The sequence below is a fragment of the Megalobrama amblycephala genome, unplaced genomic scaffold (assembly GCF_018812025.1).
Source record: "Megalobrama amblycephala isolate DHTTF-2021 unplaced genomic scaffold, ASM1881202v1 scaffold230, whole genome shotgun sequence".
In the NCBI taxonomy this organism is placed as follows: domain Eukaryota; kingdom Metazoa; phylum Chordata; class Actinopteri; order Cypriniformes; family Xenocyprididae; genus Megalobrama; species Megalobrama amblycephala.
This window is the reverse complement of record NW_025953339.1, coordinates 998,430-1,025,782: the sequence shown is the minus strand read 5'-3', so window position 1 is coordinate 1,025,782 and position 27,353 is coordinate 998,430. Positions and strand designations below refer to the sequence as shown.

Sequence of the window (27,353 nt, the reverse complement as noted above, 5' to 3'; positions counted from 1 at the left end):
AAAAAGCCCATGCAAAAAAGAAAGAAAATCAAAGTTGAGCATTGTCTATGCCCTGATTGGGAAATGGACTACTCATACTGTCATTTTTTTTTTTTTTTTTAACAACAATTTTATTTGTCAAAAATCATCACACATTCCAACAATATTTTCCATTTTCCATTATAACAAAATAAAATAAAAATAAATTGAACTACTACTACTACTAATAAAAAAAACAAACAAACAAAAAAAAAACAGCCATAACAAATTTGTCTATATACTTTCAATGTCCATCAATTCCACAAAGGAGTCACCATCTAGGCTCTCCCAAAAGTCAAAGAATACTTTCCAGATGGACCAAAAGGTATAAAGTTTGTTTTTCAGAAAATAGGTAATCTTTTCTAAAGCAAGGTGTGAGGTCATCCCCTTTATCCATTGAGACATGCCAGGACTTTCTTCTTTTTTCCAAGTACACGCTATTACATGTTTAGCTTCTAGCAAACAGAGAATTAACAATAATCTTTCATGTTTGGTGATTTTAAAATTCAGAGGGCAGATATGCAATATACACAACTTTGGATCAAGAGGAGTTCTTTTACCAATGATTTGACTTATGATATTCAATATTTGAACCCAAAAGCATTTAACTTTAGAACATTCCCACATGCAGTGGAATAAAGTTCCCTTCTCTTGTTTACATTTATAACACATATCAGGAATATTTGGATTCATACTGTCATTTTTACATATTCTAAAAATATACAAAATAAAATAATAAATACACCTGAGTACTGAACTGCAGGAAAGCTACTAAAGGGACAGGATGGACGCTGACATGATGGGAGGCAGTACTTTAGTCACATGACACATTTTGCCATTGATAAGTGACATCTATGCATCTGCACTCTTGAAAAGCTCCAGCTGGCATCAATACAGGGAAACCTCATTTTACAGGATAAAGTGAGTATCACAGATTCAGATAGGACATTCCTTTGGTACTTGCTGTGAGAAAACAGATCAGTATGCAACAAAAGGTGTGTCATTATCTAAAATAGGTCACAACGAAAAATGTTTCTGAGCTTTTCCATGAAGTCCATGACGTAATGGTGACCTACAACAAAAAAACAGATTTGTTTAACTTGGGGCCCTCAACGAGCTGCATGTTTCCTTCAGACGCCCACTGCTTGCAAACTCACACTGTCAAAGATTTCTGCTTCTTTTCTCCAGTTTATTTATTTTTGCTCCATGGCCCTGCCAAAATTGGGTGGAGAAATGGGTTCTCTATGTATTCCCAATCTGCAATATGGTTAGATGATGATATAAGAATATGCGACCAAGTACAGCCCCGCTTTTACTTTCTTTATATGATAATGAGTTAGCTGGACAAAGTTGTGGTTGAAGACACCCTGGTTCTGTGTGAAATTATTCTGGTTATTTGGTGATAGTTGTTTTAGCACTGGAAGGGTCAAAATAATATCATTCAGACTAGTGGAGCTCTTTTAGTCAACTGAAGTCATTTGTATCCATGTTGTTTTGAAGGAGTTTACAAAAAAAAGTTTTCACATCATCATGGTTACCCAAATTGTGCAGCACAAACTGACTGATCTTAGTAGAGGAGGTGGGAGAGGGAAGCTGGGCAGGATCTCTGGAGACACAGGAGACTTTAGGCTGGGCAGAAACAGCCGAGACACCAGGAGACTTTGAGCTGGACGGGACCAGTGGGGGCAGAGGAAACACAAGCGGGTCAGTCCACCATAGAGCCAGAAGCAGACCTGGACCTGATAGATCTGTGGTTCCCGGATCCAGTTCCCACCCAAGTCCCCACCCTCAAATCCTTGTGTTCTTTGCCGGTCCCATCCGGATATTTGGATGCTCCGGTCCCATCCACAGATCTTCTGTCTGTGTCCCTGCCTGACTTTCTGATTCCGTTTCCATCGCTGGTTCATCGCCAGTCCCCTGGATTCATCGGCGCCACTGATGTTGTCCAGCTCCGCGGCTCTACCCCCACCACTCACTCCGTGCAGCTGATCTTCCTCACCTCTGACTTCTCATGCTTGTTATGTTATTAAAGACTGTGTATTTCACTCATCTTTTTCGTTGTGCACTTTCTACAGCCACACAACGTTGCAATTACAATCTAAAAGAACTGTTTTCTATTGCAATATATTTTAAAATGTAATTTATTCCTGTGTTGGAAAGGCTGAATTTTCCGCATCATTACTCCAGTCTTCAGTGTCACACGATCCTTCAGAAATCATTCTAATATGATGATTTGATGCTCAAGAAACATTTCTTATTATTATCAATGTTGAAAACAGTTTTTACATTTTTACAGGATTCTTTGATAAATAGAAAGTTCAAAAGCACATAATTTATTTGAAATATAGAAACCTTTTGTAAATATATAAATATCTTTATCACTTTTGATCAATTCAGTTCATCCTTGCTAAATTAAAGCATAAATTAAAAAAAAAAAAAAAGCATACATAAAAAAAAAAAAAAAAAAACATGAATGACCCCAAAGTATTGAATGGTAGTGCAATTGCTTTATTTTGATTAAAGATGAATTTGGGGATTCAGTGTGTAAATATTTTCAGAATTATTACAGTTTATTTTATTATATGAGATTGTTTGTGATTAATTAGTAACTCCGTGGACCAAAGGTTCATCTTACTGAACACAAATTATTTAGCTAATCAGAATATGGTGTCCTGCACTAAATCCTTTAGGGAGGATGTTTTCCTTGATGGTCAATAGCCCTGGTGGAAATAGTTGAAATTGAGCCCAGCTGAGCATCTGCACCTAGAGTCTCTGTCCTCCCCTGAGAGACGGCTGGCCGGGGAGCTTGAGCATCTGCTTGTCTCTCTCACTGTGCCTGTGTGTGTGTTTAGTTGAAGGATTACGTTACAGTTGTGCTAGATCTGCCATTCAACAGAACTGAGTCAGTTGCTTGACAGAACTGCCCCAAAAACCGGACCACACAGACAGAGGTCTATATTTTCATTCTTTCTTTTGGTCTTTTTGCTCTTTCTTGCTCCTTAGTTTGTGCTTCTTTGCATCCCCTACCTTGTTAACCATTTTCACTACAAATATACATACATTGTTACTGTTATAATATTCAAATATATATATATATATATATATATATATTCTAAAGAAAATGTGAGTGGTGCGTGTCAGTGAAAAACTTTGTTTGACCAGTAACCTTCCTGTATTTTGCCAGACACCGTGATCACCATGGTAAATGTTTATAAGGGATGTAGTCTTGCTCTCTGATGTTGTGTATGAATTGCATTGTTTTTCTTCTATTCCTGACTGTCTGTTCATCTCTGTCCTCTCATTGTTAAACGTGCTTGGATGAATTGTCGGAAAGGGAAGCATCTGATTATATACAAACAAAACAAAATGGGTATAAAATTGTTGGTTGTAGGATGCACATCGACCCAGAAAAAGCCCCGGTATTGTTTGCACACTTCTGCACTATTTTAACCTCTTGGCCATGTGTCTAAAATGTTAAAGGGATAGTTCAGCCAAAAATGATAATTTACACACTCTCATGTAGTTTCAATTCATTGAATTTTTTATCCCCCTCGGAGCACAATTGTTTTCTAAATCACACAGACCTTTTCCATACAGTTTAGTGAACAAAATCAGTACGATAAACATACTCAATATAACTTGTGACATATGATAGTCTTCTATAGTCATACAATAGTTTTGTGTGATGAAAGGATCAAAATTTAAGGCAGTACAAAGGAAGGGATAATGTACATCCAGCCGGCTGTTATCTCAGAATAAACCTCAACAGGGTGATCAGGACTTGCATCAGCCTGAAGTGGTTTATTCTGCGATAACAACCGGCTGGATGTACATTATCCTGCTTATTACATGGCTACTTGTAAATAATTAGATAAGTAAATAATTTTACATGAAATATTGATCTGAGTTGAAATATTTTATTAGCTCTTTTATTAGCACAGAGGCCTTGAGGGTTTGGAACGACATGAGGTTGAGTAATTAATGACAGAAATTTCATTTTTGCGTGAACTAACCCTTTAATACAACCATTGCAATGTGACATTAACTCTCATTAGAGTAGAATGTAGAAAGTGAGTAGAATGTCTGTTGGTAAGCATAACAACAACACAAAATAAACTAAATAATGTGTTATCAGATATTAAGCAGAGATTCTAAGCAGTCATTAGAGCATTAGTATACAGTACTAATACTCTATTGACTGCTAGTTGACATATAGTTGCGAAGTTACTTATAGGCTACTTAGTTTTTGTTTGTTTGTTTGTTTGTTCGTATTTTATTTGTATTTGAATCATTAGAATCATTTGAATTATTATTTGAATTGAGGCCTAATGGTTAGTACATGTGCTTCAAACACATTGAGCTACTTATGGTGATAATGCAGGAGATTCAGGTCCTTAACCCTTTCTTTTTCCTATTTAGCCATTGATTTCTCTTCACTTTCACTAATAAAAAAGCAAAAACTTCTAAAATGTAAGAGTAAGTCTTGCCTGCAATGTGTTTTGCTTCACATCATCAGATGCATTTTGAGGATAATCTAATTCCAAATATAATTAAATATGGCATATGCAATGTGTTATGTAAAAGCACTGTAATAAGGGAAAGGCTTGTTAGATTTGTAAAAGTGATTTCAGACTGTGATACGGATGTTTTCACTGATCTAACTGCAGTACATTGTAATCAGTGCATTGTGTGTATGATATCAGTTAATATCATAACAGCACGTCTCCCTAATACACTCAGGGGAAGCATCTAAAGAATTTTCCCCTCAAAACGTGTGTGTATGTATCTGTCTATCCTCTTTTTGTGGCTTCATGTGAGTGAATGTGTGTATCCTGCCCTCTGGAGAACACTCATCTATGTGTTTAGTCATTTTAATGATAACCACATTCTCTCTGCTTGCCATGCTGTTCATAATGACGCATGTTGTTGTTTTCAATGACCAAAATGAAACTCATATGCTTTCTGAGGCCCCCTTGCATTTATACAATATTTAACAGCTTTGTGTTCAGATAAACCCTCTTTTAAAACTCCTCATGGACCCATATGTTGACATGACTATTAATCGTGTTATTACAATGTAATAAATGCATTTATAACAACACATGGAACAATTCTGTCTATATAAGAATGATAGAATAACTTCATCAGTGCTACAAGATAAATGTGACACAATATATACTGTATAGATTCATATGTAGCCTATTACAGTAAAACCCATATTTCCCCAAAGTTCACATTTATCCCTGTGACTGTCTATGACTAATGTTTGTGTCAGATATAGCAAACATTTTTATTAAAAGCAGAAGCATTTGAATGATTAAAAGCTACAGAAATGTCTAAATACAGTATAAGCAAGAATTCTTGGTTTTTATTAAAAAAACAAAACAAACATTGAATCTGCAACTGCAACCTAGTCTAATTTGTGAAGTAGAAGTTAGTGGCTGTACTGTAAAATATGGCAAATCTGTGTGAAATCTAAGTTAACTGGGCTAAATAAGTAAAACATGATTATGGTTATATTTCATGTTATTAGCTAATCACTAAAACGAAACTTAGGGGATCACCTGGTATTCAGTTTTAAAAACCTCAAAAAAATATGACAGAACTTTCAAAACTTCTACAGATTGACTTTTGGTTTTCCAATCAAGTACTTATTCTTTTCCATCTCTGTGAAAGCATCAGTTGAGTCCCAGTGTCTTCACCCAGAAATTAAATTAAGAGCGGTGAAATTCGTCTCGATGTGTGTGCAATCAGACCTCTTAATAATAAAGTCTTTTTTAGTGTAATGCTCTAACCCAAAGACCTCATTACAGGGAAGTTAAGTTTTATTGTAATTGTGTGTACAGAAACACATACAGATACAAAAAGAAACAGACATGCACATTCTTTGTGGGTAAAATATTTGTCATACTGGAATAGCTGAAAATAAACTAAATCTAGCTAACTGTCAGCAGAGAGACACGGGACACAGAGGTAAGTGATATATATATACAGCAGTTTTATTAGACAACAATGGTGGAATCACAGATGAGTAGAATATCCAGGTAAGCAGGCAGAGAATGGGAAAGTCATATGGGGCTTATCTGAATTTGATTGTCCTTTTGTGTATTCCAGGGGATCCAGAGGGAAGCGTGGAGACGGTGGAGATCTGTAGTGGTGGAGAACAAGGAGGAAACGCTGGAACAACAGGTAAGTAACAAACGGTAAGTGGGTCAGGTTTGACCAGACAGTGAGTGAACGGGAGGAGGCAGATATATAGTGCTGTTGATGAGTGCTAACAGGTGATGATCAGTAATTTGGATCTGGTGAATGTAGTAAGTGGTCTCTGTGGTGAATCTCTGACACTAACATAAACTGAACTAAATTTGTGCTGTAGAAAAACTTGTTTGATGGACTAAATGCCTATTTACACCATGTTCATATAATGGTGAGCGTGTAGTAAATCCGACAAGAATGATGTGTGACAGAATGAACGAAGAAACTCAAGAAACAGAGAGCGAGAATGCTACACAAACTCATTAAACGTTAAAGTGGAGCACAGAACTGAGAAATCTGAAGGCTTAAATACACAAATGGAATAATCAACAGAACAAGAAACAGGTGTGTAACTAATCAAAAACCATGATAACTAATGATGAACCAGAACACAGGTCAAAACAGTGACCATGACTAGAAAATTAAACAGGGCAGCATTTCCCAAAAGCATCTTAAGCTTAAGTTGATCGTAGCTCCATTGCCACCAATGGAGTTACGATCAACTTAGGCTTACGATGCTTTTGGGAAACGTTACCCAGTACAAGACAGTGAAACTAAGGGTATGTTTACACAACAACGATGTACTAAAAATGGGAAAAAGTTTTTCCTTTGCGTTTCTCCCGTACAGACAACAGTGTTATCAAAATGATCCCCATTCACACAGATCCATAAAAAAAAGTGCTTCTTTTTTTATGTTGGATGTGATGCCAGCAGTTCTTAAACCACCAACTGTTATTTTACCCAGAAAGTTGGCAAAAAGGTCTGAATCCATAATAAAGAAGCGCCAGACAGTGCAACAGGAATCTAGAAATGTATAATATAGTGGAATGACAGATGTTGCTGTTCGGGAGGGATTCGATTTCTCTGTGGACCCTCTAGTTAGTGGAAAAACAGTAGGTAATTTGCTCCGTAATTTTTTATGTGAGAAAATACAGACGTGTTCAATTCGGACAGGATTAAAATTGCAAAGTATGTCTGTGCAACACTAATTTACCTGAATCCTCAGGGAAAACCGACTAGGGATTAGAGAGCAGAATCAAAACCATCTGCTGGTTTCTGGTGGTCTGCTGGGAGGCTTACTAATGCTGGGACTAAAAACACTATATTATTCATGCCAGGCCAGTAGATGGCGATGTCAATGTGTGTATATGAATGGCCAAAATGCTGTTTTTAGTTGAAAACTGTGCCATGTAAATGGACCCTAAACATAACATGACTGTGACAGTTCAATGGAATTATATGAAAGTACATTCACAAACAGATTAATGTCAAAATTATATCTTTATAAATTAAAAAGAAAAAAGAAAAGACATACTGTTTGCTATGAAAAGCCTCTGAATATGTCATCACAAAACACATATTATTAATTGGACGATATTCTTATGCTTTGTTTCATTAAAAAATTGTACATTGTTTTTATGTGACAAAATTGTGAATAAGCAATTAGTGTAATCTTATTATGTAAAGTATAGTTCTAGCTCAAACAATTCTTTACATTAAGATAAATACTGACACATGCAACATTAACATACATACAACTTCTAAAACATAGAATACTGCAGACACCGATTGATTTTATTGTATTTATAACAAATGAGATCAATTAAATAACTCTGTTAAATTTGTCAAACACGGGGATTAAAGGTGCAATATGTAAGATTTCTGTCCGCTAGAGGCCTATTCAAAACAAAGGCGTAGCTTGATAATGGCAAGTTTGAGCGCGGAATCTTGGGACATGTGATCTTCACTTCACAGCCAGTGCAAAAGAGTAGGGATAGGACTCGGGAAGAAATCATGTTTATGGATGCGATTATTAACATTATTGTAGTATGAAGCAGAGCAGGACCGAGTGTTGTGGGAGCTGAACGAGGCCGCTGGACCGATTGCGCAACACATGCCGCGAGCAGCGGAACTATTATTATGCCACAGTCGCCGGCTCCGCTTCCGCTTTTCCGGTCATGAGTATGAGGTAACACAGCTCTGTTTATCATATTAGATACATTTGAGTGTGTTGAAAATGATGTTATAATAATGTTACTCTGTGCGTTCGCTCGGCGGCTGCTGTGAGACACTTGTTTGAGACACACTGCAGTAAGCTAGATCGATTTAAGAATATCATATTAAATGCTGGATAGCTTGTGTTGATAAATGGCATGGAATTAATTTTAAAACATATTGTATGATGGAGAAAATTCTGTATTACTGTAACTAAAAATAAAGCTGCATCTGATTATGTTATGTTAGCTACTTGACCAAATAGTGTTTTTCTCATAGTAAAGCATGGTACTCGCAAAAAGAAATCAAGAAAATTAGATTTAAACAATAAGACTAAACGCGTTGAGCTATATAACAATAATTAGTTTTCTGTCTATAAATGTAACCAAACAGTTGTTCCCTTGCCTATTAAAACATGTAATATGTTAAAGCGTCTTTGGTGTTTCCATGGTTTCTACAAAATAAAACCGGAAACCGAGGGTAACGTGGGTATGACGCAATTGACAGGTGACTCCTCACACGTCCCGGAGCCTTGGTTAAAATTGCAATTTTCTCACGATTTACAAATAGTTGAAAACATCTGGGATATTGTAAGTACTCAAGTGAACAAAATATATAACACTGGCCTAGTGGTTTTTGGATATTTTACTGCAAAAATCTTACATATTGCACCTTTAAGCTAAGTTGTCACTAAAATGGTTGCTGTTCTGTGTGATTTACATGTTTAATAATCAGGAACCTTTGCAGGAAACACAAACAAAAAACTGGTTATCTTACAGGAGTGTATCTCGAAAACTCAAGAAAAAATATATGTATTAATCCCTATACACTATATATATATATCAAACTTTTATTCAAACTTCCTCAGGCTAGACCAAAAGTTTGGTAATAACATTTCGTAATGATGCAAGTTTGGGTCGTATGTGGGATTTGATACTTTTTTTATATTGGACTTTTATCCGAAAGCTATGAATGATTTGTGTGTGAGAGGCACTATATTTTCTAAGTCTGCAGAAGTGAAATGGTGCTGAAATTTAAGTCATTATTCAGGGAATTTTCCTCTCCACTGTAGCTCTCCAACAAAAACTGCTCCTATCTGTTTACGACCCAAGCAAGAGCACATGCAGTTTTGCCATCAAAGAAGTTAAATATGTCACAATTATGAATGAGAATTCAGAGCTTCAGCAGTAAATTATGTTCTTCGTTGGAAGATTATTTTTTGGTTCCTTTTTTATTTTATTTTCATTTTATTTTTAGCCCTTTTGGAGGTTTGAATTATTTCCACAAAATGAATAACACTACACAGTTTGGAAGGAAATAATGAGGACAGAATTTTTTTTATAATGTAAAATTTTCCTTTAATACTTAAAAAGGTTTGACTAATGTCTAAATCTTCCAAAATAAGTGCAAAAACAACATTCATTCTGTTGTTATTTCATTCCTTATTTTTGTTATTAGTACTTTCGAATAATTGTTGCTTATTAGCGTGTGATGTTCATTTTCCTGCTATTGTCTGGCATAGATGGCCCCGGCCTCCTTAGAGCGCGTCCCTCCCACCTCCCCTAACCCCCAGCCCTCCCTTCAGCACCAAACACACACACACACACACACACTCTCTTTTCCTCTCCTTTTCTTCCACCGCTTGCAGCTTCAGACATTTGGGAATCCTGAAACGAGTCATTCCCGCAAAAAGGCATTGCCAACTTAGTGTAAGTAGAATCTGAATGAACAGAGGAAACAGAAAGAGGCTGTTTCACTAAGAGCCTTGATATTCCTGCCCTCCCATGTTCGCTCCTTCATGTCTTTTGTTGTGGACACTGGCTGCGCTGGTTGGACACCTTGAGACAATCTCAGTGACTTTTTGATTATGGACATAGAGACACTGTAGAGCCCTACACACTGCATGAACACTCGACTTGCTGGTAAGTGTCTGTTTTAAGATCTCTCTCTCTCTTTCTTCAGCTATCGTTTCATTTGACAGGAAGCTTCATTAAGCGCTCGCCTCAGGTCACTAGAACTTTTCCCCCAGGTTTCGTCAAGTTTTGTGACATCTCTGTCCCATGCAAGCCTTTTCTCTCAGGGTTTCTCAGGCTGTCTTTCTTCCCCCGCTCTCTGGAATCATTCGGAGTGCCTCGACTCGGATTACTGGCTTCCTCCTGTTGTTTGCGGGTGCAGGTTTTCTCCTCCGAGCTCTGGCTCCACGCTCCCACGCTCTAGCGCAGAGGGGAAGGAAAGCGCTGATAAGAGTTTCAGGGAGAGTGGCTTTTGTTAGCCGCCTTAATATGTGTGTGTGCGTGCGTCTTATAAGGAGGGGAACTTTTAGCGGTAAACTCTTCACTTGTTTTGTTGTTTTTGGAGGTAACTTCTCTTTTTATGGGTGGAGGGGTGCGAAAATTGGAAACAGACCCACCCAGAGCTGAAGTGAGTCAGACGGCATATGTGCATCTGTGTCAGTCTAGGACAAACAACAGTCCCATGACTTAGAAAAGGGAAAACGAGAGATGTTTCTAAATGTTAGACAAGGCAATTCTCTGGCGATTTTAACATGATGGTGTGATGTTTGTAATATTTTAGGTTCAGGAAGAGGAAAGGGGGGAAAAGTGATGGGAAGGGATGGTGTGTGTATGTTCTAGGTGGGTGGAATAAGATTAGATGTCTGCTGCCTTGTACACAAGTTTCTTCAATTGTTCCTTAGGGTGTGTTCACACTTGGCATGTTTGGTTCAATTAAAACAAACCCTGGTGCGATCGCTATGTTAGTGCGGTTCATTTCAACAAGTTTGAACCCTGGTGCACACTAAACAAATGGACTGAGACCGCTGAAAAGATGGGTCTCGGTCCGCTTCCAAACGAGCGCTGGTGCGGTTTGAATGATATATGTACACTACACGGACCAAAGAAATGTAAATGAACTAAAAACAGGAAGATGAGACCCTAAAAAGGACAGAATGCTCAAGCATACCTGTTTTTTCTCGTCATAGTCGTGATGTTGCCCATCACAGTTCGGTATAGGAATCAGAACCACGTCTCCTCGCAGCAGATCTTTGTTTATGTATGAGACGGAGGGATTCCTGCCACTGTTTTGACTCCTTTACACATTTCATGATCTCTTCACGAGTTGTCAGCTGGTCAAAATACCATCATAAGTAGGATATGCACATACAACGAGCACATTTAGACCAGCACACAGCATTGTTTTGGATGTTCGGTAAGTTCTGTCTCAAAATAGGCAATACCTCATAAAAGCTGACCATCATGTTGTGAACGCATGTGCCCTATGCCTTTAGGTTCGGTGTCTTTTGGTTTGGTGATAAAAATGGCAATCTGAATGCTAAGTGGAACAGGACTAATTTTTCATTACATTTTCCGAACTACAAGTGTGAACACACCCTTAGTTTCTTCTTATCAATGATTATTTTTTAAGGGTTCTTGAATTGACTGTAAGGGTCATTTTAGGTTCTTCAGATGGGTGTATTGGTTTTTGGTTCTTCTTTAACTTCTTTAGAAGTTTAAATATTTCACTTCAATGTCATCAGGCTGTTTAACCAGGTTTTACCTAATAAAAGGGAACTAAACTGGAATGAGTGATTGAATAGTCAAAATTTGCCAAGATAGTTTTGCCTCGTCATGGACTTAGTAACAAGAAGCTTATTCACTGAAACTGAAAAATGGATTCATTGAGAGTCGTCTCAAAGATTTAATAGTTTTTGTGGACATAGCAAGGCTAATGTTGGAGATTTGAGTGGAAATGCCCTCTTCTCACATCCATGAGGAAGTGGCCTTGTGGCCAGCCTTGTGATGCATTAGTCCCACAGACTGATGCAGACGTCGGTTTCCCCAAAATCTCATGGCTGCTCACTTTTGTCTATGTGATATGCCCATTTTAACTTCGAAATTAGGAAGTAAACATGTAATATGTTGAAGTCTTTAGTTTTGAACTTTAAAGAGAGAAGCTCTGGTTATTCATGCTGCACAGTTTCTGCTGAAGTAGTCAATGAATAGCATGTCATAAGCTGGACGCGTCCCTGAAGCGCTTGACACAATTGCGAGATACCCGGTAGCTTTTAAACTAATATGAAACTCAAGTCAGATTTGCTCTTTGTCCAGTCTGTTTTTTTTAGAGCATTCAAGCTTCTCTCGAGTGGCCTGAAATTCCCAGTTTTGAGGGGTATTCATTTACACAGGGATTTAAAACCTTCTTCCTCTCATTATCCGCTCTCTGCTGCTGCCCTGTCTCTCAGGAGCGCCTGTGCTATTAGTGATAAGACTGAGTAGCGGTAGCTTTTCCTGTCCTGAGCAGGAAGAGTCGCTCTCTGTTCAGCCACAGACTTGTCCTTTATCCATCCTCTCATCCACTGGGAATATAACTGTCCTGTTGAGGGCTGCCCTCGGATCATCAATATACTGAACTGCCGGTCCGTCTGGGCTGCCATAGGCTGCAAACTGATATCGCTCTTGATATTTACATTTACATTTATTCATTTGGCAGACGCTTTTATCCAAAGCGACTTACAAGTGAGGAATACAACAAGCGAGTCATCATGACGAGGCAAATAGACAAAAAAAGTGCTCACAATACAAGTTTCAGACATTGAGAGGGATTAAAGGAAGTCAAAGGATAGGTAATGAAAGATAGGTTTTTTTTTTTTTTTTTTTAGGGTGAGGTTAATTGCTCACGAAAGAGATGAGTTTTCAGCTGTCCTTTGAATATTGCCAGGGATTCTGCATTCCGGATGAAAGCAGGAAGATCATTCCACCAGCAAGGAACAGTGAAAGAGAATGTTCTGGAGAGTGATATTGTGCCTCTCTGTGATAGTACCACAAGCCTTCGCTCGCTATCAAAGATACTTTCAGCTTAGACGTTCATGACAGGTTACTTTTAAAAACTATAAAATGGCTGCAAACTATGTATTTTGGAATGCCTTCCAGACAGATACTGTATGAAATAGGTGTATTGAGATATTATTCTGTAAACAGCCAAAAACAATCTGACACACATTAGCCAATCAGAAAACTGGAGGCGGATAAGTTTGGGGTGGGACTACCTGTTTGTGCAAATAATAAACAATGGTATTAACAAATAACAAATAACAAAGGTATTCTGGGTGCTTTTTAAGTCGTTGCTAAGTGGTTTCTAGGGTGTTGAGGGTGGTTTTTTGGTTGATGCTAGGGCTTTGCTAAGTAGTTGTCAGGGTGTTAAGAGGTTGCTAGGCATTCTAGTTTGTTGCTTGGGGGTTGTTAGGACATTGCTAAGTGGCTGTTAGGGCATTTCTAAGTGTTGCTAGGTATTTCTAAATTGTTACTAGGCTTTTCTAGATGTTTGTTAGTGTTCTAGGTGTTGGATAATAAGGTGTTGCTAAGTGGTTGCTAGGGTATTCTGGGTGGCTGCTATGTTGTTGCCAAATGGTTGGTAGGGTGTTCATGGTGGTTGCTAAGGCATTGCTAAGAAGTTTCTAGGGTATTATGGGTGGTTGTTAGGGTGTAAATAAGTGGTTGCTTGGCTGTTATGGGTGGGTGCCATGTGTTCTGGGTGGAGGCTACAGTGTTGCTAAGTGTTGCTGATGTGTTAAGTGGTTGTTAGGGTGTTGCTAAGTGGTTGCTAGGGGGTCTAGGTGGGTGTTGCTAAGTTGTTTCTAGTGTATTCTTAAGTGGTCACTAGGGTGTTCTTGATGTTTTCTAGGGTGTTGTTAAGTGGTTGTTAGAGTGTTCTTGGTGGTTTGTAAGGCATTACTAAGTGGTTGCTAGGGTGGTCTGGATAGTTGCTTACTGACCCATGTCAAAAATCCCAGGCTGTGTCCAAAATCACCCCCTATACCCTCATTCACTACATTACTCCACTAATATAGTTCACTTGAAGGAGTGAATGAAGACGAGTGAATGAATTCAGACACTTGGTGCGCCGGAAGGGCTGCCGCTTTTGCATAGTTTGTTTTGCTGTTTAATAATTATTTAAAACTTAGCAAACTGGCAGCTCCAGTAGTAATTAAAAAAATTGATCTTGAACTCTGTCATGGAAACTAGCATGCATAAATCTTAATTAAACAATTTAATAATCAACTAAAAAGGAATTTATACCTGTATGATATTACACTGTACCCACATTGGACCTGCGGTTTGGAAAATAGATGGATGGATGGATGATTCAGCCATCAGCGGCATCTTCTGGAGAGATGCGGGAATTCATTCAGCACGTGACTCTCACAGTGCATTGTGGGTATTCGCTAGCCATTGAACATTTAGATGTACACTTGTTATTGCTGTGCATTATAGGATTGAATTAATGCACTCAATAACATCCACTACAAATGGCTGTCCCCTGAAATAGTGCCCTATTTAAGGGTATAGGGGGCGATTTCGGACACAGCCCACTCTCAAGCCTTTATTACATTCTTTCTCCCAGTTTGGCGAAATCTGATTGCTTGAAAACCCCTATGAGCAAAAGTTCTAGAGATGCTTGCTTTGGCAAGAGCACTAATTAATATAGTCAACCCTGGAAATGGGTCACAGGAAATCTGATCTCCAAGCAGCACTCAGCAACATGTTCTCCCAGAGGCCTGCGGTCAAGAGGGGTGAGGGGGTCACCTGACTGCACATCCCTTCAGACAAAGATTGATCTTTAAACCTCTCCATTCCCAGACACGCCACATGTCCACACCATCAGTGTTAACAGCCCAGAAGATCCTGTCTGCATGACTTTATAAACAAATATTTGAAGGGTCTTGAAGTGGAGTGATACTGTTTTCTTGTCATGTCAGACAGGATTTTATTTCATGAAACTGTTTATATGGAATGTAAAGGCATCAGTAGGTGGCACAGAAAAGTTTCTAACCTTTTAGAGCACTTGGAATTCATCAGCTGTGATCACTTACACAAGCTGCTTGGACATATTGCTTGAGACGTGGAAAAATATCTTCCATGCATGGCATGATAGTGCAGCTCCATACTGAGCAGGATATGAGAAAACTATTTTTGTCCTCAACAATTTTGGGATTATCCACATGAGTACTTTGTTTATAGAGTCGTAGCGAAGGTTCCTCTCAGATGTGGTCATGTGTTTGATGCCCTCCTCTGGTGACTTCAGTGTATTGAATAAATAGGAAATGTCTATAATAAGTGGATGGAAAAGCCTCTTGACTGTGTTATACTTTCAAACCACAAAATGATACACTCAGTTCACATGAAATACTTGTCGAGCATGTGGTGGTTTGCCTTCGATCAGTTTCCTGTTGAGCATTAGGTATTTGTTTCCGCCATTATCTTTCAGGATATGTTGTTACCACAGGAAGTACGTGCTGAATAATTATTTCTATTATGACTGTTCTTTTATCCAGTGACCTGGTGACCTTTTGTGATGCAGTAGTGTTTTATTCTTTATATTGTGTGCACATGGTGTACATTGATCATTGTATTTGTTTTAATGTATGTATTTCTCCTCCAGATTTCCCATCAAAACATAATCAATATGAATACAAATAATATTTCATCAGATTCGTCCAACACCAAATAATCAGAGTCAACTAAGCCAAAAGCACTGTACTTATTGTACATCAAGAGTTGTCTAACTTGATATTTTAAATTCTCTGAAGGACAAAGTATTAACTAAATCTCAGAAGCAATTACATTTCTCATAAGTGCAAATTTACTTGTCCAGTAAACATCTCAGTTGTCAACATCATCTCGCTTTTTATCTCTCAATTAGAGGACGTTATTATGTTTTGCGCGTCCTTATCAGTCACTAAACAAATGTCTATTACAGTATGGGAAAACCTGCTGATGGCAGTCCAAACATTTCCTGGAAAAACACACATCAGGACAGCCAGTTATTAATAAATAATTTCCAATGAAGTCCTTACTGTAGCTGATTCATGTTTGCAGCTGAACATGCTGTGAAATCATAACAAATCATGTTTTTGTTGCACAAACAGTCTTGTAACTTACAAGCTAACTTTCAAGCTTTCATACCAGGTATGAGTCAGTTTTTCATGTGTAACCGCAGGTTTGTTTGGGGTTAATAAAAAATACATTATAATTTTTTTTTTTTTGTAAATACTTAAAAATGACATTTTTTTGCACAGAACTGTGAGAATTTCCACTGACTGGAAAATAAATGAAATGAAGTGAATGATTTAGGTTTGGTATTAAAACTGAAACAGACCTCTACCACCCACCTCACACCATTTCTTTTTCTTCTGGTCCACAGGTAGTATTTTTTCTGACCTGTCCATGCTTTTACCTGTAATTCTTTTTCATTCATCTCTGAGTTGGAGGGTTGACTGTTTTCATGCGGTTCCTGGATTTGACTCAGAGCATGACAGGAACTCTCTTGTGTTACTCATGCACTTCGAGGGTCTATATACCCGCTGCTGTGTATCATCATGCGCCACTGTCTCGCACAAGAGAACTACTGAAACTGACGTGTAAAGCCATCGAGGATTCCATTGTGTCACAATCTTAACACACTGTTCATTCTGAGTTCCACTGCACGCCTGCATTCTCATGCGCAAAGACATTATAAATGTATTTTCAAGTTGGACACACATTCATAAGGCTACTGGACTGAAAGTCCCTGACATCATTTTGCAAACATTTTTTGAAAGGTATTAAGAGATTTCACATGCCTGGTGTTAAAGGGATAGTTCACCCAAAAATGGAAATTCTGTCATTAATTACTCACCCTTGTGTCGTTTCAAACCCGTAAGACTTTCTTTCATCTTTGGAACACAAATGAAGATATTTTTAATATATATGACACTTCAAAAAGTTCATCAAGAGATCGTAAAACTAATCCATATAAACTGAGCAGTTTAGTCCAAATTTTCTGAAGAGACACGACCGCTTTATATGATGAACAGATTGATTTTAGGCTTTTATTCACATATAAACATTGATCAGCAAACATAAACAGAAGCTCAACCGAACCTGAATGACGTACAAGAACAAACCTCTTGCTGAAGCTCAAATGTGCTGCGCAACACACGAATGAACCTCATAGGTTCTCGCATGTGTCAAGCAAACATGCTTGAGCTTCCGTTTACTGATGTGCGAGTTGATGAATGTTTATATGTGAATAAAAGCCTAAATCAGTCTGTTCATCATATAAAGCGATCGTGTCTCTTCAGAAAATTTGGACTAAACCACTCAATTCATATGGATTAGTTTTACAATCTCTTTATGAACTTTTTGTCAAAGTTTCATTTGCGTAGACTGTCAATGTCAAAAGCTCTCAGATTTCATCAAAAAGATCAGATTTGTGTTCCGAAAGTCTTATGGGTTTAGAACGACATGAGGGAGAATAATTAATGACAGAATTTTCATTTTTGGGTGAACTAACCCTTTAAATGGTTGTACATATTCACATATCAGGCAGAAACTTTGTATCTCCATATTGCTATCTCTCTCTTTTTTTTTTTTTTCATAAATTATTACTATAGGTCATCCTTTAAGTCTAGTGTTTTTTTTCCATTTCCTGAAAAGTAGCACTCAGCAGAAGTAAAATGGCTTACTTAACTTTTAAAATAAAAAATTACCATCTGAGGTCGTAGGAGAAAGATTTAAGTTCTGCAGACTGTTATTATCTAATTAAAAATCATCTATTATCCACTGATCAGAAAAACCTACAGTGTAACATCAACAACATTTTTCTTTTATACATTAATTTACCTAAAGTGACTTACAAATTACTTACGAAAGTGATTTTTTTCATTTTCAGAGAGGGTTAATATCAGTAACTAAAAAACATGTTCATTACTAGAAATAAACATTAACTGAAATAAAATATATAAAAAACCCTTGTTATTTTATCTCAGCTACTTGCCAAGGCAACATTTCTTATTTTCCTTAAATTTGAGTTGAATTACTAAAATAACTAAAACTAAATAAATGTTAAATTATAAATAAATAAATAAACTATATATATATATATATATATATATATATATATATATATATATATATATATATATAAACAAAAAATAATAAAAAGTAGATCAATGATACTAAAAAAAGAGAGAACCATAGCCAAACTGAAAACCTTATTTATACAGACAAAAATGCTTCAAAGAGACAGTATAAACTGAAGAACCTTTTATTTGGTTAAAAAGGTCGAGAGAAAAAAAGTTACATCAAGGCACAAACGTGTTACAAAAATCACATTTCATTATCAAATGAAATTTGGTGGCTCCCAATTTTTGAATTCTAGAAGAAAAAAATAGTAATAGTAATACTACTAATACTAATACTAATAATAATTAATAATTTTGAATCTAGAATTCACACATTTAAAATTTTAAGCTTTAATGAATCAGTGGAACCTGGTTGAAACCATATCAATGTAAGGCTGACCTTTCACTGATCTATTGTTTGGCTTGACTAATGATTTCAAGCTCATCAGCTACTAGGTGTTTTTCCTGGGTGTGACAGATTTCAGTAGTGAAATAAGGCAGGGACGACTTCACAGTATAACCACTGAAAGGAACTGATGAGCGTTAGCGAGAGAGGACGAAAAAGAGCGAAGACGAGTACAGACACAGCCCGGGTTTATTTTTAGCAGTCCTTTCCACCTCTTCCACCCACCTTTTCAGGATTGTTGTTGTTGAAAAAGGTGGGCCCGCTGTCGAATGATGTCAAATGTTGTCAGCAGCGGTACAGCCCGTCCACCTCAAAGCTTACTGGGAATTACCCAGTGTCAGTTTGAGCTCTTTCGCCATCCATATTGCACTGTAAACTGAAATCTCACTACAGTTTCCACTCAGGAAAGTCTGTGCCTCATAAAGCCATATGAATGCGTTTATGGTGGCAGTTTTTTCCCATCATACTTGCTTTTATTTGACCAGTTTTATTAGGGCAAAAAGTGAATTATACCTGTCTTTCAGTGTGTTTTCATATTCCAATGATTTATGGACTCATTTTGCTGTAAATCCAGTTACCACACTTTATTTGAGAAAACCTCTGTCATTTCCCTGAATTTAGTCTTTTTGTGGAGTTCCTCATTCTAACCTAGAGGTTCCCATATTTATATCTGTCTGAAAGCTTTCTGTAAATCTGTCTAGAGATGATTTTAGGGAATTTAAGAAACTGCATCTCTCAAAGAAAGACATAATACTTCTTTACTTCCTCAAGCACTATCTGGCAGTTAAAGAAGTGTCCTGGGTTCAATACAAGTTAAGTGAATGTATTATTAATCTCTTAAGTTTAGTCTTTTGGGTATAAGTGTGTTTATTTTATTTATTTTATTTTACATGGATTTTGGTGACTTTAATTTAACATAGACTCTAATTTTAATTGTATTACTGAAAAAAAAAAAAAAAGAGGCAACACTTTAGTATAGGGAACACATATAAACTATTAACTACGTCTTTTCCCTCAATAAACTCCTCATTAATAGTTAGTAAGGTAGTTGTTAAGTTTAAGTACTGGGTAGGTTTAAAGGTGCCATAGAATGGAAAATTGAATTTACCTTGGCATAGTTGAATAACAAGAGTTCAGTACATGGAAATGACATAGGCTACAGTGAGTCTCAAACACCATTGTTTCCTCCTTCTTATATAAATCTCATTTATTTAAAAGACCTCAGAAGAACAGGCGAATCTCAACATAACACCGACTGTTACGTAACAGTCGGGATCATTAATATGTACGCCCCCAATATTTGCATATGCCAGCTCATGTTCAAGGCATTACACAAGGGTAGCCAGTATTAATGTCTGGATCTGTGCACAGTAGAATCATCAGACTAGGTAAGCAAGCAAGGACAATAGCGAAAAATGGCAGATGGAGCAATAATAACTGACATGATCCATGATATCATGATATTTTTAGTGATATTTATAAATTGTCTTTCTAAATGTTTCATTAGCATGTTGCTAATGTACTGTTAAATGTGGTTAAAGCTACCATCGTTTCTTACTCTATTCACGGAGACAAGACTGTCGTTATTTTCATTTTTTAAACACTTGCAGTCTATATAATGCATAAACACATCTTCATTCTTTATAAATCTCTCCAACAGTGTAGCATTAGCCCGTTAGCCACGGAGCACCATCAAACTCATTCAGAATCAAATGTAAACATCCAAATAAATACTATACTTACATAATCGGTTATGCTGCATGACGAACACTTTGTAAAGATCCATTTTGAGGGTTATATTAACTGTGTGAACTTTGTTTATGCTGTTTAAGGCAGTTGCGAGCTCTGGGGTGGGAAGCACGAGAATTTAAAGGGGCCGCGCACTGAATCGGTGCATATTTAATGATGCCCCAAAATAGGCAGTTAAAAAAATGAATAAAAAAAAATCCTGAAACTTCACAAAATAGGCAGTTATCTTTTGAAAAATCTACGGCATCTTTAATAATGATGTGGTCATAAAAAAAAATCTATGGGCCAATATTCTAGTATTTTGAGCTAAAATAAAGTGAAACTTCACAGACACATTCAGGGGACACCTTATGAAGATATAATATATAATATTAAAAATATAATAAATCAAATATTAAAAATATAATATTTTTGATAATAAAACCAGTTAATTTAGATTAATGTAGAGGTAGATGGTTTAGGATACAATCTTATGGAGCCCCTAAAAGGACTTGGTTAAAGAAGAAAAAATGAGATGGGAGGAAAAATTATATGTCAGTGCTTTTGTGTTCTCTTGCGTTCCCCCAAGCAAGTTTGCATTCACTCACAAAATATTTTTGTTCTTTGCGAGCAAACGCAAAAGTTTTGCTTTTGAATGCAAAGTTTCTCGGGGGAACACAAAACTTTTGCAAACAAAAGCATTGAAATATATTTTTTCTATCACCATGTCCCTTTAGACAAAAAAAACTTTAACAATAAACAATAAATAAGGACAATTTAGACAACTTTACTGCTCAAGTAACTCATTTTTGTGAAAAGTGTAATATAAGCTTTACCAAAACGAACCTAATTGGTTTTGTGGAAGCTCAAACGTGCTGCGTAACACAAGAATGAACCACATTGGTTCTTGCAGAAGCTCATACATGCTGAATAACACGAGAATGAACCTCATTGGTTCTTGTAGAAGCTCAAATGTGCTGCGTAACACAAGAATGAACCTAATTGGTCTTTCCAGAAGCTCAAACGTGCTGCGTAACACACAAGAATGAACCTCATTGGTTCTTGTGGAACCTCAAACATGCTGCGTAACACAAGAATGAACCTCACTGGTTCTTGTGGAACCTCAAACACGCTGCGTAACACAAGAATGAACCTAATTGGTTCTTGTGGAACCTCAAACACGCTGCGTAACACAAGAATGAACCTCAATGGTTCTTGCGGAACCTCAAACATGCTGCGTAACACAAGAATGAACCTCACTAGTTCTTGTGGAACCTCAAACATGCTGCGTAACACAAGAATCAACCTCATTGTTTCTTGTGGAAGCTCAAACGGGCTGCGTAACACACAAGAATGAACCTCATTGGTTCTTCCAGAAGCTCAAATGTGCTGCATAACACAAGAATGAACCTCAGTGGTTCTTGTGGAACCTCAAACATGCTGTGTAACACGAGAATGAACCACATTGGTTCTTGCAGAAGCTCATTCATGCTGAATAACATGAGAATGAACCTCACTGGTTCTTGTAGAAGCTCAAACGTGCTGCGCAAGACACAAGAATGAACCTCATTGGTTCTTGTGGAACCTCAAACATGCTGCGTAACACAAGAATGAACCTCATTGGTTCTTGTGGAACCTCAAACATGCTGTGTAACACAAGAATAAACCTCACTGGTTCTTGTGGAACCTCAAACATGCTGTGTAACACAAGAATGAACCTCACTGGTTCTTGTGGAACCTCAAACATGCTGTGTAACACAAGAATGAACCTCACTGGTTCTTGTGGAACCTCGAACATGCTGCGTAACACAAGAATGAACCTCACTGGTTCTTGTGGAACCTCAAACATGCTGTGTAACACAAGAATGAACCTCACTGGTTCTTGTGGACCCTCAAACATGCTGTGTAACACAAGAATGAACCTCACTGGTTCTTGTGGAACCTCAAACATGCTGCGTAACACAAGAATGAACCTCATTGGTTCTTCCAGAAGCTCAAATGTTCTGCGTAACACACAAGAATGAACCTCATTGGTTCTTCCAGAAGCTCAAACGTTCTGCGTAACACACAAGAATGAACCTCATTGGTTCTTGTGGAACCTCAAACATGCTGCGTAACACAAGAATGAACCTCACTGGTTCTTGTGGAACCTCAAACACGCTGCGTAACACAAGAATGAACCTAATTGGTTCTTGTGGAACCTCAAACACGCTGCGTAACACAAGAATGAACCTCAATGGTTCTTGCGGAACCTCAAACATGCTGCGTAACACAAGAATGAACCTCACTAGTTCTTGTGGAACCTCAAACATGCTGCGTAACACAAGAATCAACCTCATTGTTTCTTGTGGAAGCTCAAACGGGCTGCGTAACACACAAGAATGAACCTCATTGGTTCTTCCAGAAGCTCAAACGTTCTGCGTAACACACAAGAATGAACCTCATTGGTTCTTCCAGAAGCTCAAGCGGGCTGCGTAACACACAAGAATGAACCTCATTGGTTCTTCCAGAAGCTCAAATGTTCTGCGTAACACACAAGAATGAACCTCATTGGTTCTTCCAGAAGCTCAAACGTTCTGCGTAACACACAAGAATGAACCTCATTGGTTCTTGTGGAAGCTCAAACTTGCTGCGTAACACACAAGAATGAACCTCATTGGTTCTTCCAGAAGCTCAAATGTTCTGTGTAACACACGAGAATGAACCTCATTGGTTCTTCCAGAAGCTCAAATGTTCTGTGTAACACACAAGAATGAACCTCATTGGTTCTTCCAGAAGCTCAAACATGCTGTGTAACATGAGAATGAACCTTACTGGTTCTTGAGGAAGCTCAAACATGCTGCATAACATGAGAATGAACCTCATTGGTTCTTCCAGAAGCTCAAACGTTCTGTGTAACACACAAGAATGAACCTCATTGGTTCTTCCAGAAGCTCAAATGCTGAGTAACACACAAGAATGAACCTCATTGGTTCTTGCGGAAGCTCAAACATGCTGCGTAACATGAGAATGAACCTCATTGGTTCTTGCGGAAGCTCAAACATGCTGCGTAACATGAGAATGAACCTCATTGGTTCTTGCTGAAGCTCAAACGGGCTGCATAACACGAAAATTAACCTCACTGGTTCTTGTGGAAACTCAAACGTGCTGTGTAACGAGAATGAACCTCCTGCTTCTTGGATGCGTCAGACAAACATGATCGAGCTTCCGTTTACCACAACTTAGCTGATGAATGTTTACCTGTGAATAAAAGCCTAAATTTAATCTATTCATCATATAAACTTAATGTGTCTCTTCAGAAAATTTGGACTAAACTGCTCCATTCATATGGATTAGTTTTACAATCTCTTTATGAACTTTTTGAAGCATCAGAGTTTCAGTTGTGTAGCTGTCAATGGAGGGACAGAAAGCTCTCAGATTTCATCAAAAACATCTTCATTTGTGTTCTGAAGATGAACAAAAGTCTTACAGGTTTGGTGTTTGGAAAGACATGAGGGTGAGTAATTAATGACAGAATTTTCATTTTTGGGTGAACAATAGCATATATACACACACATATACACATATATACATACTATATGTAAATGAAGTTGGACTGTTTGAGTGTATTTTTCTTGAAAAGCCCCTCGCCCGTCCCTGCTATGTTCCATGCTGTAATTGAGTAAAGACTGTTGTATTGATGTGCTGGGGGTCTCTGATGTAGGTGATCGTCACATATGAAATGGTTTCCAGCAGCAGCAGCAGTAACTGAACTCTCAGCACTGCAACGGTACGCTTTGAGCTGCCCACACTTACCCACATACCCAAAAACACTGGAAAGAGAGCGTGGAAACACTTCATATGTCGCTCTTCTCACCTCATCTTCCTGCTGTTTTTTGTCTATATGCATTGTGCATTATTGTTTATTTAAAAAGAGAGCAAGAGAGACTGTTAGCCATCAATTCCAGCACCAGAAATCCAGTGCAGTGACCTGTGCATCACCGATAACAGTCCATGTGTGTGTTTGTTTAAGTGTACGTTGTGCAACTGTACTCATTAGCTTCAGTATTTGAGTTAAAGGATCATAATGTGATAACAGCTTGTTTGAGGATCATTAGAAAAAAGCAGCCACATTTTGATCTCTGACCTTCAAATATATATGTACCTATATATATGTATATATATATATATATGTATATACACACACACACACACTGTTTTTTTGCAACTTAGCTAGTTGTGAGAAAGTAAAAAATCAGACAAAACAGGGTGTAAAAGGGTGTGAAATTAAACCACTCCTGGATATTTAAAGACACTGTTGCTGCCAAGTACACAGAGCCAAACGAATTTATTATGAAGCTTTTAAAGGGATAGTTCACCAAAAATGTTTATTTTTTTCATTGAATACAAAAGGAGATATTTAGAGTAATGTTCACATTGCTCTTTCCCATATATAAACCCAAAAGGTGTTGTCAAGCTCCAAAAAGGACAAAAGGCACTAAAAATATAGTATTCTGAAGTCACTCAAAAGATTTACGTATGTGACGAACAGAGTCAGACTGCAGTTTTTATTGTTGTTCAGTGAAAATCATTATGAAGTGTCATTGTAAGGAAAAGAGCAGCATGAAGATTTGTCTAAACATCTCTTTTTGGTGTGCGAATGTAGAAAGTAAATCATACAGGTTTGAATAGGTGAGTAAACGATGGCAGAAGTTTCATTTTAGTGTAAACTTTGCCTATAATAATAAATGAATCAAATGTTGATGCACTATAAGGTATTTCTATTGACAGAACCAGCATTTGTGTAAAATGCACACGACAGCGGTAAAATCACGTCACGTGGCACCTCATGGTAAGTGGTGTTCATGTGAGTCACCGCTGCAGTCATTATGAATGAAAAGATTCCCCAGCTCTATGTTTAACCTTTACCACTTCTCCCATGCATGTTTTTTTTTGCAGGGCTTGCAACCAAAAAAACGGTTTCAGGTTTCAATGCAACTGAAGAAAAACCAATAAAGCAGAAATCCATGAATGTGCCGAAATCAGTCCCAAATCCTTCAATTCAAAGAGCTTGAGTCGCTTCCAAGATTCTTGGAATACTGCACCTCCCACGAGGCTTTTGTACATTTTTAAACTCCTGACATGGGATTTTTAATTAGCGGCTGGAGGCCAGTCTCAGCCTGAAGCCAAAGTAAACTGTCAGAGACAATGTGCTGTAGTTTGTGTTTGCTTTGCCTTGCTTTAGTCATGTATGAGTCACATTATCTGAAGTGTAACGCTGCTCCACACCCCACCCTGAAATACTCCTCCCTAATAATCCCGATTCCCATCACACACACTCTCCTTTTCTCTCCACACCCTCTCTTTTCCTTGCACTCCATCTCTTTTCCTTCAGTTCCATCTGTTTTTTCTCTGTTTTCAGTACCTCTCCCACTCTTAGCTCTTTGGCCCCATTGCCCTCTGTCTCTCTCTCTGTCTCTCAGGACTCTTTCTCCTTATCCAGCATTCTTCAAATTCCATCAGGGTTCTTAAGGGACAGACCCTTCTGGCAAACCGTGACACCCCACATCTTTCTCTCTCTCTCTTTCTGACCCAATTCAATTTCAATGTAGTATTCCTTATTGGCATGAGGAAAAAACATACATCTGTTGGTCAAAGCAGTTTTAAAAAATGTAGCACAAGTAGCATAATAAAATTAACAACATATAAAATAAAATAAAATATAAAAGAAAAGAATTTAAATAAAATAGGATTTTATTATAAAATAAATTAAATTATTTTATACAAGGATTTTATATAAAACTAATTAAAAATAAATTAAGAAATAATAATAATAATTACTATTATTGCATTTTTTTTTAAAGTTACATTATTTAAACAAAAGTCCAGTATTAACAGTATTAAATTATAAATTTAAGGTGTCTTTCATATAAAAGAAAACATCACAATCTCTTATCTCTTACATGACACAAATAAAAAAAAATGCCTTCTTTCCTATGACATATTTTATTAATCATCATAAATTAGGTATCATTTGAAAGCTTATACACATCAGTATCATGTGAAAAACATTTTAAAATCATTTTGAAAATGTTACTTTAGACCTTTTAATGGGCTCCTCCCTCTAGTAAGTGCTGTCATGTTTCATATTATAAAATTTACTGCATTATTTTATAATCAAAACTTTTAATCTTGACAAATCACATAGCCGCGGAAAGGTCTGATATTCAAGGTTTCATATTTGTTGACTGTTTTGTGATAGAAGTGATATTGTGACAGAAATTTATTAAATTGTGAGGAGAACGCATTAAAAAAAGAAAAAAAAGTTCAGTGGAATGTGGGTGTCATCCGGTGGCTATTTTTGGTTTAGCGCCTAAACAAAACCTCCGTTTTTGTGATATAGATTTAACTTCAAATTTGGAACACAACTTGGTTTGACATATGGATTTGATTTTATAGCAATATTTAGAGTCCAAATTATTTTGTAATATATATATATATATATATATATATATATATATATATATATATATATATATGTAAAACAGTTTTTATAATAATCTATTTTTAGTACAGTACATTTGCTTTACAGTAAATTTAAACTTTATATGTTTTTTACATCTTCATTTTTAGGTCTGTATTCCAAAGCATTCATGAATTACAGTCATTTTAAGTTTGGATAGTGCATTTTCACATCTATGCTCAAAAAGGGAGGTGACAGTTAAGGCCTTTAAAGGATTAGTTCACTTTCCAATGAATATTAGCCCAAGCTTTACTCCTTAAGCCATCCTAGGTGTAGTTATATGACTTACTTCTTTCTGATGATCACAATTGGAGAAATATTAATAAAAATCCTGACACATCCGAAGAAAGTGTAAAACTCTTATAGTTCAAAAAGCTTATGCTACGCTTCCCTATTCAACTTAAGGAAAAAGCTTAACTGACACGACGCCAGTTCCTTTTTTTTTTTTGTAAGTTGAATACCAAAGGCGTTCTGGGGGAAGCTAGATATTTTACTTCATAACTTGTTAA

At 37.1% G+C, this 27,353-nt stretch overlaps 1 protein-coding gene across 1 annotated transcript in view; it reads left to right on the top strand.

Annotated features, from left to right (window-relative positions):
- The first annotated feature begins 9,934 nt into the window (after nucleotides 1-9,934).
- The window catches only part of hdac7a (histone deacetylase 7a), a 109,711-nt gene continuing 92,292 nt past the window's right edge, over nucleotides 9,935-27,353 (top strand). The window contains 1 exon segment of the mRNA XM_048179532.1: nucleotides 9,935-10,190. Coding sequence (XP_048035489.1) covers nucleotides 10,172-10,190 — 19 coding nt within the window. The 5' untranslated portion in view covers nucleotides 9,935-10,171.